At 47.9% G+C, this 13,858-nt stretch overlaps 1 protein-coding gene across 21 annotated transcripts in view; it reads right to left on the reverse strand.

Moving 5' to 3' along the window:
* The window catches only part of ABLIM1 (actin binding LIM protein 1), a 295,428-nt gene that overhangs the window by 67,060 nt on the left and 214,510 nt on the right, over positions 1–13,858 (reverse strand). For all 21 annotated transcript variants that reach the window (XM_039546125.1, XM_039546132.1, XM_039546129.1 and 18 more), the window contains 2 exons: positions 8,915–9,002; positions 768–826 (listed from right to left, as the gene is read on the reverse strand). In XM_039546125.1, coding sequence (XP_039402059.1) covers positions 768–826; positions 8,915–9,002 — 147 coding nt within the window. The remainder of the gene's footprint in view (positions 1–767; positions 827–8,914; positions 9,003–13,858) is intronic.

The following is a 13,858-nucleotide window of genomic DNA, read 5'->3' on the forward strand; positions in this document are numbered from 1 at the left end:
CCCAGAAACATTCACCAGGCTCACAGGTGCGCACTCTTTCATGAGCAGGCACGTGCAAACACAAACGGGGTAACCGACTGCATGGCGAACTAACCCACTAGTGCCCACAAAGGCCTGTTGGCACTTCTCACACACACAGCCAGGTTCTCACCTGGCGTAAATCAGTTTAGCGCCACTGAAGTCATCAAGAATCTGATCCAGAAAGTTTGGCCACCCAAATTTTAAGTCTTGGTTCAGGCTGGCTTAAAATGTGGTCCTAAATATTGAGGGGCACATCTAGCATTAAGCATATTTCTTCTTAGCATTCAAAACAGAATAAATTAGGTTTAAAGGGTTCATTTAGCTGGTGAAGGAAGATCAGCCCATGCTGAGTAATGCAGCAAATGGCTCTAAAGAACACAGCACAGCTGACAAACAAGGTACAGAGATGTCTTGACTGTGTGAAAATAAAAAGATTCATTGACGCATTTGCTTTGTTCACATTACTCCCTTGAGATTTTTCCCTCACGCTGTAAGGTGAACAATGTCCTGGAGACAATGCCCTCTTTGGAACAATACATTGCAACAAATACATTGAGATGGTGAACACAGGATGCGCAGCAGCACCTCTGGAGTAGAACATTGTACTTGCTATCAGAATTGTCGTGGTGGGGCAATAAAAAACATAGGAAATCACATTCTGTCAAGGAGAAAGATCAGTTACTGTGTGTGCAAATTATCTGGAGCGTAACTGAGCTTAGTGTCTACCTCCTGTTTGTTTATCTTACCCGTAACTTATCTTCTGCCTTAGTGGACTGCTTACAGTCGGGATGCCATACAGTGGAACCTGGAATAAAATAATGCATTACTCAGAGTAAATCAGATGACTTCGGGTCACAGAGAGGAGAACATTAAAATACGTAGACAGACCCCTCATTGCATCGCAATGTGCTGGGAATAACCTACAAATTCCACCCCAGCATGTGAGAAATGCAACAGAATTAAAAACAGATTTTGCCAGCCTACAGTGGCATCTATCTGAGGGTCTCAAAGTACTTTTCACATGAGTGAATTAAACCTCACGCACAATCCTGTGCAGCAAAGATAGGATCTGTTCGAATATGATGTTGCAGCTAGAAGAGTCATGTTGCTGTGGGTCAGAGAAGGAGGCTGGATCTGTGGCTGGGTCACAGAGGTGAGAGAAGGGGAAGTGGGTCCTATGTCTAGGTTCCTATGCAGTCGTGGGTAAACCCCTCCCACTAAGTCCCTTCATCTTTTCTCTCATTTGCAAAAGGGAGGTACAGTAATAATACCGATTAAAACTGGCATTGATTGGTGGAGGGTGTGTGTGTGTGTGTGAGTGTGTGAGAGAGAGAGGCAACAGAAAGAGAGGAGCAAAGAAGCCTCAGACACAGATAGGGAACCCTGGTGGCATGCCCTTGAGAAAAAAAAGAGAGCTTTTTGGTATAGTGCTGGCTGAAAGAGGCTTGGAACCGCGAGCAAAGAAAATATCTCCAGTTGTTTGATTCCTCCTGTATTCAGGGAAACGGGACTTCGTAAACAAACAGGATTGTATCAGAGAAATACCTGACCATCACCAATTTCTCCTCCTAGTGGAAACAATCCACAAGACCCCCAAAATCAGCTAACCTCTTGGGTCAAAAAGGGGTAACAATACTTCATTACCTCCCAGTGGTGCTGTGAGGCTCAATTCATTAACACCTGTAAGGGCTGGTCTACACTGGGTGGGGGGGGTCGATGTAAGATACGCAACTTCAGCTACAGGAATAGCGTAGCTGAAGTCGACGTATCTTATTTCGACTTACCTCCCGTCCTCACAGCACGGGATCAATGGCCACGGCTCCCCCGTTGACTCCGCTTCCGCCTCTCGCCCTGGTGGAGTTCCGGAGTCGACGGGAGCACGTTCAGGGATCGATATATCGTGTCTAGACGAGACGTGATATATCGATCCCCGATAGATCGATCGCTACCCGCCGATCCGGCGGGTAGTCTGGACGTACCCTCAGTGTCTTGGAGCATCTTGGATGGAAGGCACTATCTTCAGTAAGTGCAGAGTATTATAATCCTAGCATCACCTAATCTAGGGGTGGCTCCGGAGCTGCATGCGGCTCTTCAGAAGTTAATACGTGGCTCCTTACCTTGGCACTGATTCCGGTAGCTGGAGCTACAAACGCCAACTTTCCAATGTGCTGGAGGGGTGCTCACTGCTCAGCTCCCTGCTCTGCCCCCACTCCACCCCTTCCCCCAAGCCTGTCATGTCCTCGTTCCTCCTCCCTCCTCTCCATAGCCTCCTGAGCACGTGAAACAGCTGATTGTGGTGGGTGGGGGGAGTAGGCGCTGATTGGTGGGGAATGCCAGCAGACAGGAAGCGCTGGGGAGCAGATGTGGGGCTGCTGACGTATCACTGTGGCTCTTTGGTAATGTACATTGGTAAATTCTGGCTCCTTCTCAGGCTGAGGTTGGCCACCCCGACCTAATCTATCCCACCCCACACTCACCATCCCTGAGAGTGCAGGATGCAATGAGGTCTCAGAGAAAGAAACAACAGCACAGTGTGTTCTATGCTAAAATCCTGACTGCTGCACTATGCCTGAGTGGCCAGCTCAGGAGGGCACCTCGGTGAGCAAGGAATCCTCTCCCCTAGGCCATGGTGCAGCACCCTTGAGGTTGCACCCCTGTCACACCTCCCCTGCTGTTATAAGAGGAGCATTAGCCATTGGGTCTGCGTAGGGTTAGATTCAGCCCCACTCCCACATGTTGCTGCCCAGGGATGCACAAGGAGCTCCAAAGGCTCAGGTTCTGCAGACAGGGTGGTTAAAATCCCTCCATACCTGGGTTCCTCCCATACACTGAAGAACCGTATCTGGGGGGTAGGGTTTCACTGTCCTCTGTAGCATGGGGAATCGATCACCTGCTAGGATCATCTGGGCATAGCTCATCTAATCAATTCCCTCCCTCGGGCATTGGTGGTACCTCGGTCGCTCCTGTTCTCTGTCTGTGGCGCACAGTTTATCCTCTCAAGGACTGAAATGCTGCCACCAGTTACTATCCTGATTGAAACTGCTTCTGAGCAGAGGCTAAACCCAAATGGATTTTTAATCTGGACTGCACCCTATTGCGGTCAAAGCCAAAGCACCATTCCAACCACAATGGAGCCAAATGTTTGCCTGCAAGAAAGATCCTCCCCACCCCACTCCTCTGCATCCGCAATGAAACACTAAAATCTACGACATTGCAGCATGAATATTATCTCACGTGCAGGCACAGGAGATCCTTCCCAACAAAGGCCAAGTTAAAAGGTACGGGTCGGGGCAGCTCCGAGGGGGGCCTTTATTTCAAAAGGTCCCTTTCTTGTGCTGAAGCACAAACTGTCAGGAGTGATTCCAATTGCCAGCAGCACACAATGTAAACAGCATCAACAGGAGACTGGAAGGAACACGTGGACTCTGAATCACAGCATCAGATGTCTAGCTTTGAGTCTGAGCCAAGGAAGGAGAAGAAACTGCTCGTTCGGCAGGGGAAGCATTCAGTGAACAGGGGGAAGCATAACAAAAGATGGCATGTGCCAAAACACCAGCCTCAGAGCCAGAGCTGTACAAACCCTGCAAAGGTCGGAAGGAAACCAGCCCTTGAAGGTTCACTTAAAGGTCTGATGAACAGAAACATTCACGAGGCTCTAAAATGGGACTCAAGAGAGCCGGGTTTAGTTCCCAGCTCTGCCACAGACTCCCTGTGGGCTGGGCCGGCTTTAGGCCTATTCCACCAATTCCTAAGAGGGCCCCGGGCCCAGTGAGAATCCCTTCCCTGGCTAGAGGCGCCTTTTTAATTTTTACTCACCTGGCGGCGCTTCGGGTCTTCGGCGTCACTTCGGCAGCGGGTCCTTCAGTGCCTCTGAAGACCTGGAGCGAGTGAAGGACCCGTCGCCGAAGTGCTGCCAAAGACTCAGAGCACCGCCCGGTGAGTACAAGCCCCATGTATTTTTTTACATTTTTTTTTAAGTCATCCCTGCTGGGGCCCCGTCGAAACTGTTCGAATTGGGCCCCACACTTCCTAAAGTTGGCCCTGCCTGTGGGACCCTGGGGAAATTCACGTCCTCTCTCTGGGACTCCGTTCCCCTTCTGTAAAACAGATTTCCTTTCTCCCACCCTTTGTCTTAAATATTTACACTGCAAACTCTCAAGGGGCAAGGGCTGGGTCTGACTATGTGTGTATCCAGCATGTAGCACAATGGGGCCTCTAGATGTGAACATTCCTTAGGCAGAATTGGGTGGGGGGGCAGTTCCCCGGCTTCTGGGGGGAAGCAGAGTGACATGGAGTTGAGCTGTGATTTTCAGAGAGCTAACAACCTCAATATCAGTTCACAAACTCGATGAGAGGTTTGAAACACAGCAAACTTCAAACCCCAACTCGGATCAAGTGGGTATGAGGCTAGATGTGACTATTTTGCAGTCCCATACTTCAAGCCAACCACGGCTTCTAGGTTTTATCCACCCAAATGTGCTCATTTATTTTGAAACAGCTCAGAGCTATGTAAATCTTCCAGACCCATCCTAGTTCAGTTTAATTACTTTTCTATTGGAAACTCTACAGTACACTGCTGTTAATCCCTCCATTACCACGTGTTTGTTTGCTCCCTTGGCAGACACCAAACAAAATGTTCAGCTGTCCAACTTTTTTTTCTGCGTGCACTGGCACCACAACACAGAGCAAGCTCTGAAATCTACAAACTCGGGTTAAGAGAATAAGCCTGGAAAGCATGAAAGGCTACATGAAAACCAACTACAGCAGGCACACTCTGAACACTAAGCAACATCTCACCTTGGCACCAATCCCCTGGGTGAGACAGAGAAATGTTTTACACGGAAATGTGGGAGAAAGAAAATTTTTGGTGCTATTCCTTATTTCCCCAGGCAAACCCACAGACTCTCTCCCATTATTATAGAAAGGTAATTTGAGGCTGGAAAACACAGGTGGGTTTGTTTGTTTTAAGACACTGTTCTTTTTGCAGGTTTCCTCTGTTTTCATTAGATGTAACATTCAAGTAGCCATCAATAAACACACTGGATGAAATCCTGGCCCCAGAGGGATAGCTCAGTGGTTTGAGCATTGGCCTACTAAACCCAGGGTTGTGAGTTCAATCCTTGAGGAGGCCACTTAGGGATCTGGGGCAAAAATTGGTCCTGCTAGTGAAGGCAGGGGGCTGGACTCAATGACCTTTCAAGGTCCCTTCCAGTTCTAGGAGATTGGTATATCTCCAATTATTACCTTTAACTCACCATGGGGCAAGGATTGCATTCGTGTTCTTACACAGAGAGCAATGGAGGAATGAGATGCTGACACAGACAATGCCCAGTGGAGATGGTAATTAAGAAAGGAGGGAGCTTCCTGCTTTCACTCGTTTTACGATACGCAATTGTTCCCCCTGCAGCAAAATGCTTGGGAAGCTACTACCGCTCCATTCGGTGCAGGGGGAACCTATACTGATGGCTTCACCATATTCCTATGAGCTGAAGCTAATAGGGACTTTCACCATGAGAAAGACTTTTAGGTACACGCCGCCGGCCGCGCCCCGGCGGCGCGCGCCCGCGGCGCCGGGCGGCGCCCCCGCTCCGCCGCCGCGGACCCCGCAGAGGCCGCGCACCCGTCGCCGCGCTCGGTGGAGCGCCGTCATGCGCGCGCGGGGAGGTCGTCCGTCCGCTCGCCTGCTTGACCTCCGCCGCGGGCTGATGAAGGCGGGTCCGCCGGACCCGCCTGCCGCCCTCCAGTTAAAATGCCGCCCCACGCGCGCGCTTGGCACGCTGGGGTCTGGAGCCGGCCCTGCGTACACGGTACTTAGATCCAACAAGCTAAATGCAGCCTGCAGCAAGTAGGTAAAATTATTCCTGAAGGGCCTGATGATACATTCAGTGCAGTAAGTTTGGGAAGAAAACAGCTGTAAATAGCAAAGTAGTGTAACTTGCACTGATTTGCCATTAGGTGGAGAAAAAAAAAAAAGAGTGTAACTTGCATCCAAGGGGCAGGGAGGTGAAGGCAGGGACATAGCGTGGAAGAAATGAAGAGATGAAGGAGCCAGATGCCTCTCGTGCGCCATCCCCCTTGGGCTAAATTTATCACCAAGGTGTATGTGGGTACACTTCTCATTGGCTTGAGTGTGCTCAGTAGTGTTGGTGGTCTGTGATATACAGGAGGTCAGACTAGATGATCCAGGGGCCCCCTCTGCCCTTAAACTCTATGTCTCTATTTTAGGAGTTGCATTTACACCAAGGGCTAGACTGGGTCACCAAGGAATCCCCAATCAGAGTATGCTTCCCCATTCACTGCATGCCAGACTGGTGCAAGTTACATCAGTTCAGCCCTTCCTACCATTGACATTGTGATGCTGGCAGACCAGGTGCCAGCTCTTGCCAAGGCTGTAGGCATCAGCTGAGCCCTGACAAATTCATAGCTGGAAACCAGACCAGCTCACCTGTACGTTAGTATTGTTCAAGACAGATACTAGACTTATCAGAATAGGATTAGTGTCTAAAGTCTATGGAATGCTTGTAAGTTGTTGCATGCATTCATTTCACTTGCAATGTCTGCATCCCAGGCGATAAGGTGATATGTACGTTTTGCTTTATAACTGTAAAATCGCTAGCTCTGAACCTGTGAAACCAGTCAGGAGGAATGGTCCACCACTCATCAAGACAGGTTATGAAAACTAAATTGGCCATTGTGGAACATCATGATACAAAGACTTGCTTAATGGCCCTCTCACACCGCTGAAGGTGCGACATGCAAGAAAGCCCATCTGTTGAATGCTGGAAGAAGGGGATAAAACAGGGACACAAGAAAAGTTTCTCTCTCCCTTTGCTGGAGCTAGGAAACAGAAGCAGAGATCCCCAGGGTCAACCTGGATTAGCCCTAAAAGACATTCAGTGCTGACAGATTACTATAAAACTGTCATCTGTTGGAACCACAGACTAACTCAGTTGTGTATATATGTTTGCCGGCTTTAGTCTGTAAATAACTCATTTCTTTTCTTAGTTAATAAATCCTTAGTTTACTATAGGAGTGCCTATAAGCGTTGTCTTTAGTGAGTGATCGGAGGAACAAATTGACTTGGGGTAAGTGACTGGTCTTTTGGGACTGAAAGCAACCTGAATCTTTTGTGATCTTTGTTGTATGGCAACCAACTATCATTAAGTCCAGCCTCGCTGGGTAGCAAGATTGACTGGAATGCCCAAGGGGACCATCTGTGACCCCATGGTAAGACGGTTATAGTGCATCAGGAGTTCACATTTAGTACTGGGTTGGCGAAATCTAATTACAGGATTTACAACCAATTTGGGGGCTCTGCCCTGCTTTTTGACAGTCGCCCAGAGGCTGGCACTCACGGTTGTGAACCACTCCAGACAGAGTGACAGACATCACCACTGATTTTTGGTTGAAAAATCCATTTACTTTTCACTTGTTCACATTGTCCAGACCCTCGTGTCGCCCTTTTGTTTTCTAATTCATCACTAGGGCCCTACTGAATTTACGGCCATGAAAAACGCGTCACAGACTGAAATCTGATCTCCCCTGTGAAATCGGCTTGCAATCAGGGGCTCTTACTCTGTGCAGGGTTCCAGCCAACTGGGGATGGGGAGGGACGAGACTGCCTCTTCCCTTGCAGGGGCACTCCCAGGGTGGGTCAGACCTACCTCCTGGATCTCTCCTGGCTGCAGGAAGCTCCATGGCTCCAGCAGTCAGCCCCAGACACAGGGAGGCTGTGGCTCCAGCTGTCAGCCCCCCACTCTAGCAGGAGACTGCCGGCAACCGGACATATGGTACCCCCCCATACCATGCAACTCTCATTTCTACACTGCTATTGACAGTGGCGCTGGTTTTAGAGCTGGGCACCCGGCCAGCAACCTTCCTCTCTGGCTACCCAGCTCTGAAGGTAGCACCCTGCCAGTAGCAGGGCAGAAATAGGGGTAGCAATCCCACGATGCCCTTACAATAGCCTCAGGACCCTCCCACCCTGACCGCCTTTTGGATCTAGACCCCTACGGTGTTGGTTACAACATTGTGAAATTTCACATGAAAATGGACAGAAAAAAAGAAGTGGATGGGGAAAAAAGATTGAAGAACATGTAAACATACAAGTAAGTAGATGGGGGATAAAAGAGCAACATGACTAGACAAAAGGGGAATTCAGATAGAAAAACAAACATAAAGAAAGGGTGGGTGGGGGAGAAATCACACACACACACTTTGGACTAAGGCCCATTACTGGAAGGCTTTGGATCAGGTTCCAAAAGAGAAGGAGACTATATGATCAAAATAATTAAGGGGGAAACAACAAAAATGGTTGGTCAAAACCATTTCTCACTCATTCTGGTGTCCCACATATATCTGTTCACCGAGGATTATGTAAAACATCAAAGTTCAAGGGCTGACCAATAAAATTTACCTGTGGCTATACATTTTAAAAGCACAATTTGGGGCAACCACAGTTTGGAGTGACTGTGGGGTAATTGTTAGGACACCCTAATATGAAACGTTCACCAGGATGGTGACATCTATCCCTCAGAGAACATCAGTGATGACGAGGCAGTTGTAATCCCAGTTACCTAAGAACTCAGCGGATGTCTTTGAATGACTATGAGAGGAGGTTTTTAAGGTCAGGCTTGACAAAGCCCTGGCTGGGATGATTTAGTTGGGTTTGGTCCTGCTTTGAGCAGGGGGTTGGACTAGATGGCCTCCTGAGGTCCCTTCCATCCCTGAGATTCTATGAAAAATGAAAATGGACAGCTCCTGACTGGCAAGTGAGTGTGCTACCAGACATCAACAGAGCTGCTAGAGGATCGCTGATGATATGCTACTTCCTGGATGGCTGTCTGACCCTAAGCCTGTTTCTGGCACAGCTGGGGAATGAAGGCATCCTTACCTTGCAGGTACATTTCTTCTCCTTCCGTGAACATTTGGTTGCATCTGCTGCATCGTGCACAGCTCGGATGATAATGCTTGTCACCAGCCTAAAGAAAAATAAACAGGGTGATAAGGAATCAATAAGGAAGTGATACACCATCTGATTATTATTCACTGTTAGGCCCCTGCCTATCTCCCTTTTGTTGCTTTTTAATTTATATGATGCTGCTCTGAAGTTGTCACAGAACAGACACTGCTTAGTAGCGGCATGAGCTTTCCCGACATTGTCCCAACAAAGTGGATCATTCAAATATGTAGTTACCACCGGAATGGTACAGTCTCAGTGGCCAATTAATTCCCTGGCACTCCTTTCTGTCACTGTCAACCACAGTGCTAATTTAATGAGGGATTTGTAGGTGGACTCCTGGGACCATCAATTTGTTTCACACAGGTCACCTGACTTCAAAGAGTAACCCAATTCATGGGCTAGCACCAGCAGCCTGACCTGAAGCTGAACAAGTGACCTAAGGTGTTAAATACTCAAAATCCTATTACCAAATCCAAATCCCCTGAGTCATTCGGTCTCTTAAATACACTGATACTCATAATAAACTGCTCTGATCAGAATTTGGTGCTATTCAAAGGACTGGAAAACAAAGAGCACAGATATTAAAAGCGATTTCATCTCACCAGAGACCAGAGTTATCAGTGCATTAACTCTTTCACATCAGCAAGTGAACATACTGATACAGGGCCCACATCAGATTAGATACTTACTAAGGAATGAGGCTAGCGCCTGCAGTGCTATGAACTAAGCAACCCCATATGTCGTAGATGCCACCCCAACGACAGTCACTGCAGGTGCCATCTTGCTTGAAGCAACTGTACAACTGGACACTGGAGTGATATCGTAAGCAGCCATCAAACCATATTACACTTGCATCATGATGTGTTATGAATGTCTGACAAAAAACAACAATTGCCAGCAATAGGAAAAGCCAGGTTCAGTTTATATCCTCCATTGACCTAACCTGCCAAGGGAGCTTAGAAACAGGAGGAGTAAAATCTGAGCTAGGAACTTCCTGGGCAAACAAGAAGTCTCGACACGTGGGGATCGATGCATCCGCAGTCAATTTAGCGGGCCTAGTGAAGACCCGCTAAATCGACCGCAGATTGTTCTCCTGTCAACTCCTCTCCTTCACCTGAACGAGAAGTGCAAGGAGAGTCGACAGGAGAGACTCTCCAGTCGACATTGTGTAGTATGGACCCTGTGGTAAGTAGATCTCAGTACGTCAACTTCAGCTACGTTATTCACGTAGCTGAAGTTGCATAACTTAGTTCGATCTCCCCCTGTCGTGTAGGCAAACACACACATACACACTACACTTGGTCAGATCCTCAGATGGTGTAAATCAATGTAGCTTCAATATAGCTATGCTGATTTACAGAAGCTGCAGGTCTGGCCCAATTATTTCACTTCCTCTTTGTTTTATACAAAATAATGAAAGAAAATAAACCAGAAAAACTATTTAAAACATACTGTCTCCAGCCATAAAATATCAAGTTCCACAACAAATTCCCAATCCCCAAAATGCTGCTATTCGGCCACCCCAGCTAAGTATCTTTACTGCACATTTTATCACCGTCATGGTGACTATATTTAGACTAGACCTACCAATCACTAAATCATATAAGGCTTGACAAATTTACTGGACACCTTATCAGCCTAATGACCAATCCCACAGGGCAGAGTGAAAAATACTTGTGTTATCATGCCAAATGAAATATAAAGGAGCATAACAGTTGCTTGTTCTGTAGTTTATTTACTTGTCACATATTGTTAATCAACTTTCTAGTGAATAGATATTTTAAAAATTGAACTTGCTACTAATTAGATCTTTGATTAATTTCAACTGGGGCCAACTAATAACATATACCTCTACTACGCTATAATGCGATCCGATATAACACAGGTTCGCATATAGCGCGGTAGCAGCAGGGCTCCTGCGGCGCTTTAAAGGGTCCAGGGCTCCAGCTGCTGTGGGGAGCCCAGGGCCCTTTAAATCACTGCTGGAGCCCCGCCGCCGATACCCCGGGGATGCGGCAGCGGGGCTCGCCGGTGATTTAAAGGGTCCGGAGCTCCGACTGCTGCAGGGAGCCCCAGGCCCTTTAAATCACCGCTGGAGCCCTGCTGCCACTACCCAGATTCGGGAAGATCTGAACCCCCCAGTGCGTGAGGTGGGCCGCCACCACCCACATACATTTTGTGAATACCCTGGGGGCAGTGGACAGGCCAATTAGGAGGACCATAAATTGGTAGTGTTCCTGCCCTGTCGTGAAACGGAGGAAGCGTCTGTACCCCTCGAATATATGAATGTGGAAGTACGCATCCTGCAGATTGAGGGTGGCGTACCAGTCCCCAGGATCCAGGGAGAGGATGATGGAGGCCAGGGAGACCATGTGGAACTTGAGCTTCACCATGTGCTGGTTCAGGCCTCGCAGGGCCAAGATGGGCCCAAGCCCCCCTTTGACCTTCAGGATAAGGCAATAATAGGAGTAGTACCCTTTCCCTTTGAACTCCCTGAGTACCACTTCCACCGCTCTTAGGCCCAGGAGCTGCCCCACCTTCTGCTCAAGCAGGGCCTCGTGTGAGGAGTCCCCCAGGAGGGACCGGGGTGAGGGGTGGTTGGGTAGGGAGCCAAGGTACCCAAGAGCAGCCCCCTGCCCATGTCCCTGCCCCGCACGGCGCGCAGTCCAGAACAGGTGGAGGGTCCAGGGCTCCCCATAGCAGCCCAGGCTCTCTGGGCAGCTCTTACCATGGCCCGACTTCTGGCCAGGCCAGGAGGCAGGGCCATGGGGGGAAGGGGGGGAACAAGGGGCGGGACACCATGGTGGGGATGTGGCTGTGCCTGGAGCCCCAATAAATCTTAATCCACCACTGGTTACAACAGGAAGGGCTGGTTCATTTCCATCAGCCAGTCTCTCAAAAGGGAATATTTTTTCCATTTCCACCCTATTTTCTACATCTGAAAATATAGTCAGTATCCCTAAAATACTACAGCTTACAATAGAACAGTGCCTGGGAAACATTACTCTGGAGAATGCTGCAGTATTTTTAGAATAGATGCTTTAGTATTATCTATTATTTTATAGCACCCAAAAGTATGCTGGGTACTCCAGAGTACATACAAGACCACATGGGTCCCTGGCCTGTGCTATTAAGGGAGAAAGGTAAGGGAGGGAAGAGTTATTCTGGCATGAAACTCTGGCTGGAGACCTGGGTACATTTCCTGGCTCTGCCATAAGCATGCGTGAACTTGTGCAAGCCATCAGCTCTCCATCTGTAAAAAGCTTCATGGGGATATTGAGAGGATGTGTTTCGTGAGGAGCTCCTACTATGTAGAAAAGCAGTGGGCGTCACGTAAATAGAATAAGGTAAAGAAGATGAGGAGCTGTTACAGTAATTACACGGTCACTCAGCAAAAGGTAGTGATGGAGCAAAGATTTTCTATAATCTTTGTTCACTCCATTTCTTGTCGGCATTACAGCAGAGGTAGGTTTGGAAGAGGATTTGACAAGGAGAAGGGCGAAGGCTTGGTTTATTAGCTCAAGAATAGTGTTCGATGCACAGGAGTAACATGGAATAAAGCTGGGAGGTTTGCTGTGGAAGATGTGGATGAATGGACCATCAAAGGGGCACTGGCAGAAGGGAGAGAGTACGGAGGAAAGAGAGGAGAGACTTGTTCATTCAAGAAAGGTCAGATAAGTAGGGAGGAGCAATAGAATGTCTGCATCGCTGTCACAGCAACACAGTCGATATACAAATGAAGGTGAAAAATATTATACCCTTCTTTTGAATTCTCCCCTACCATTTTCATCTTGTCTCATGTGAGGTGCTATCCTGTTGGGCTCTGACATGCTGGAATAATGATTTACAAACGTTCCAGTCGATACCGGCATAAAAGAAAACTTGAGAAAGCTCAGTAGGCCTTATAACTTAATGATGGAATCCAGGCTGTCATGGCCTGGTGCTGGTTGCATGTATGCAGAGGTGAACAGTCACAGAAGTATCAGAGGGGTAGCCGTGTTACTCTTTGCTTCTTTTACAGTCACAGAAGTACATACAATGTACATCCCAGTATATACTAGAGACGGGCTCAAAACCAAACGCTAGCTTCAAACGACCCAAGACTCTGGAGAGCTGAAATCCTGATCTGGTCTTTCTGGCACATCCTTTATATATAGTCCATGTATATAGACAATACAGCCCATACCAACAAAGAAAGAGATTCTCTCTGTATTTGATAAAGCTGCCCCTGGCAGTTCTCAGGAAAAGCGAGGGCTGCAGAGCCGATTGTCACACATGATTACAGCCCTATCTGACTTCAAGATCAAGCCAGTCTACAGTGCTACTTTTGCATGATTCTAGACTAACCGCTGCTAGTCCCAGAATGGAGAAGTAGTAAACCTTTATCTTAGTCTACAACATTTATCTTAGTCACAGATCACAGCCTTTTGCATCACGCTACATATACAGGGCCCTGAGTGCCACCTTGCAAGTGCCACACTGAGTGGCAGAAGGTGGTCAGAAATTCCACCCAAGTTCAATGTAATTTGTGCCTCCCCTTCCCACATCAGAGAGAGCTGTGATTTAAATCTGTTCATAATGCATAAAATGTCAATTTGCCTTCAAATCTACTTCCACTTTGTCAAGAAGCCCCTTGGATGCAGGGGATGCAGCACTATTCATGGGTACCAGGAGAAGGCAAAGGCATGGGCCCCAGTGACTATGTAACAAGTGTGGTACAAATGCAGGTGTATCTGGGTTGATGTAACAGCATCCCAATAACACAGTATAAAGAAAACCCACTATGCAAATGCACATAGAACATACTTTGCAAACTGACTGTTAACTACGGAAACCTAATGAGTGTATTTCAAAGAGCCTCCACCCTTTCTTTCC

The sequence above is a fragment of the Mauremys reevesii genome, linkage group 7 (assembly GCF_016161935.1).
Source record: "Mauremys reevesii isolate NIE-2019 linkage group 7, ASM1616193v1, whole genome shotgun sequence".
NCBI classification, from domain to species: Eukaryota; Metazoa; Chordata; order Testudines; family Geoemydidae; genus Mauremys; species Mauremys reevesii.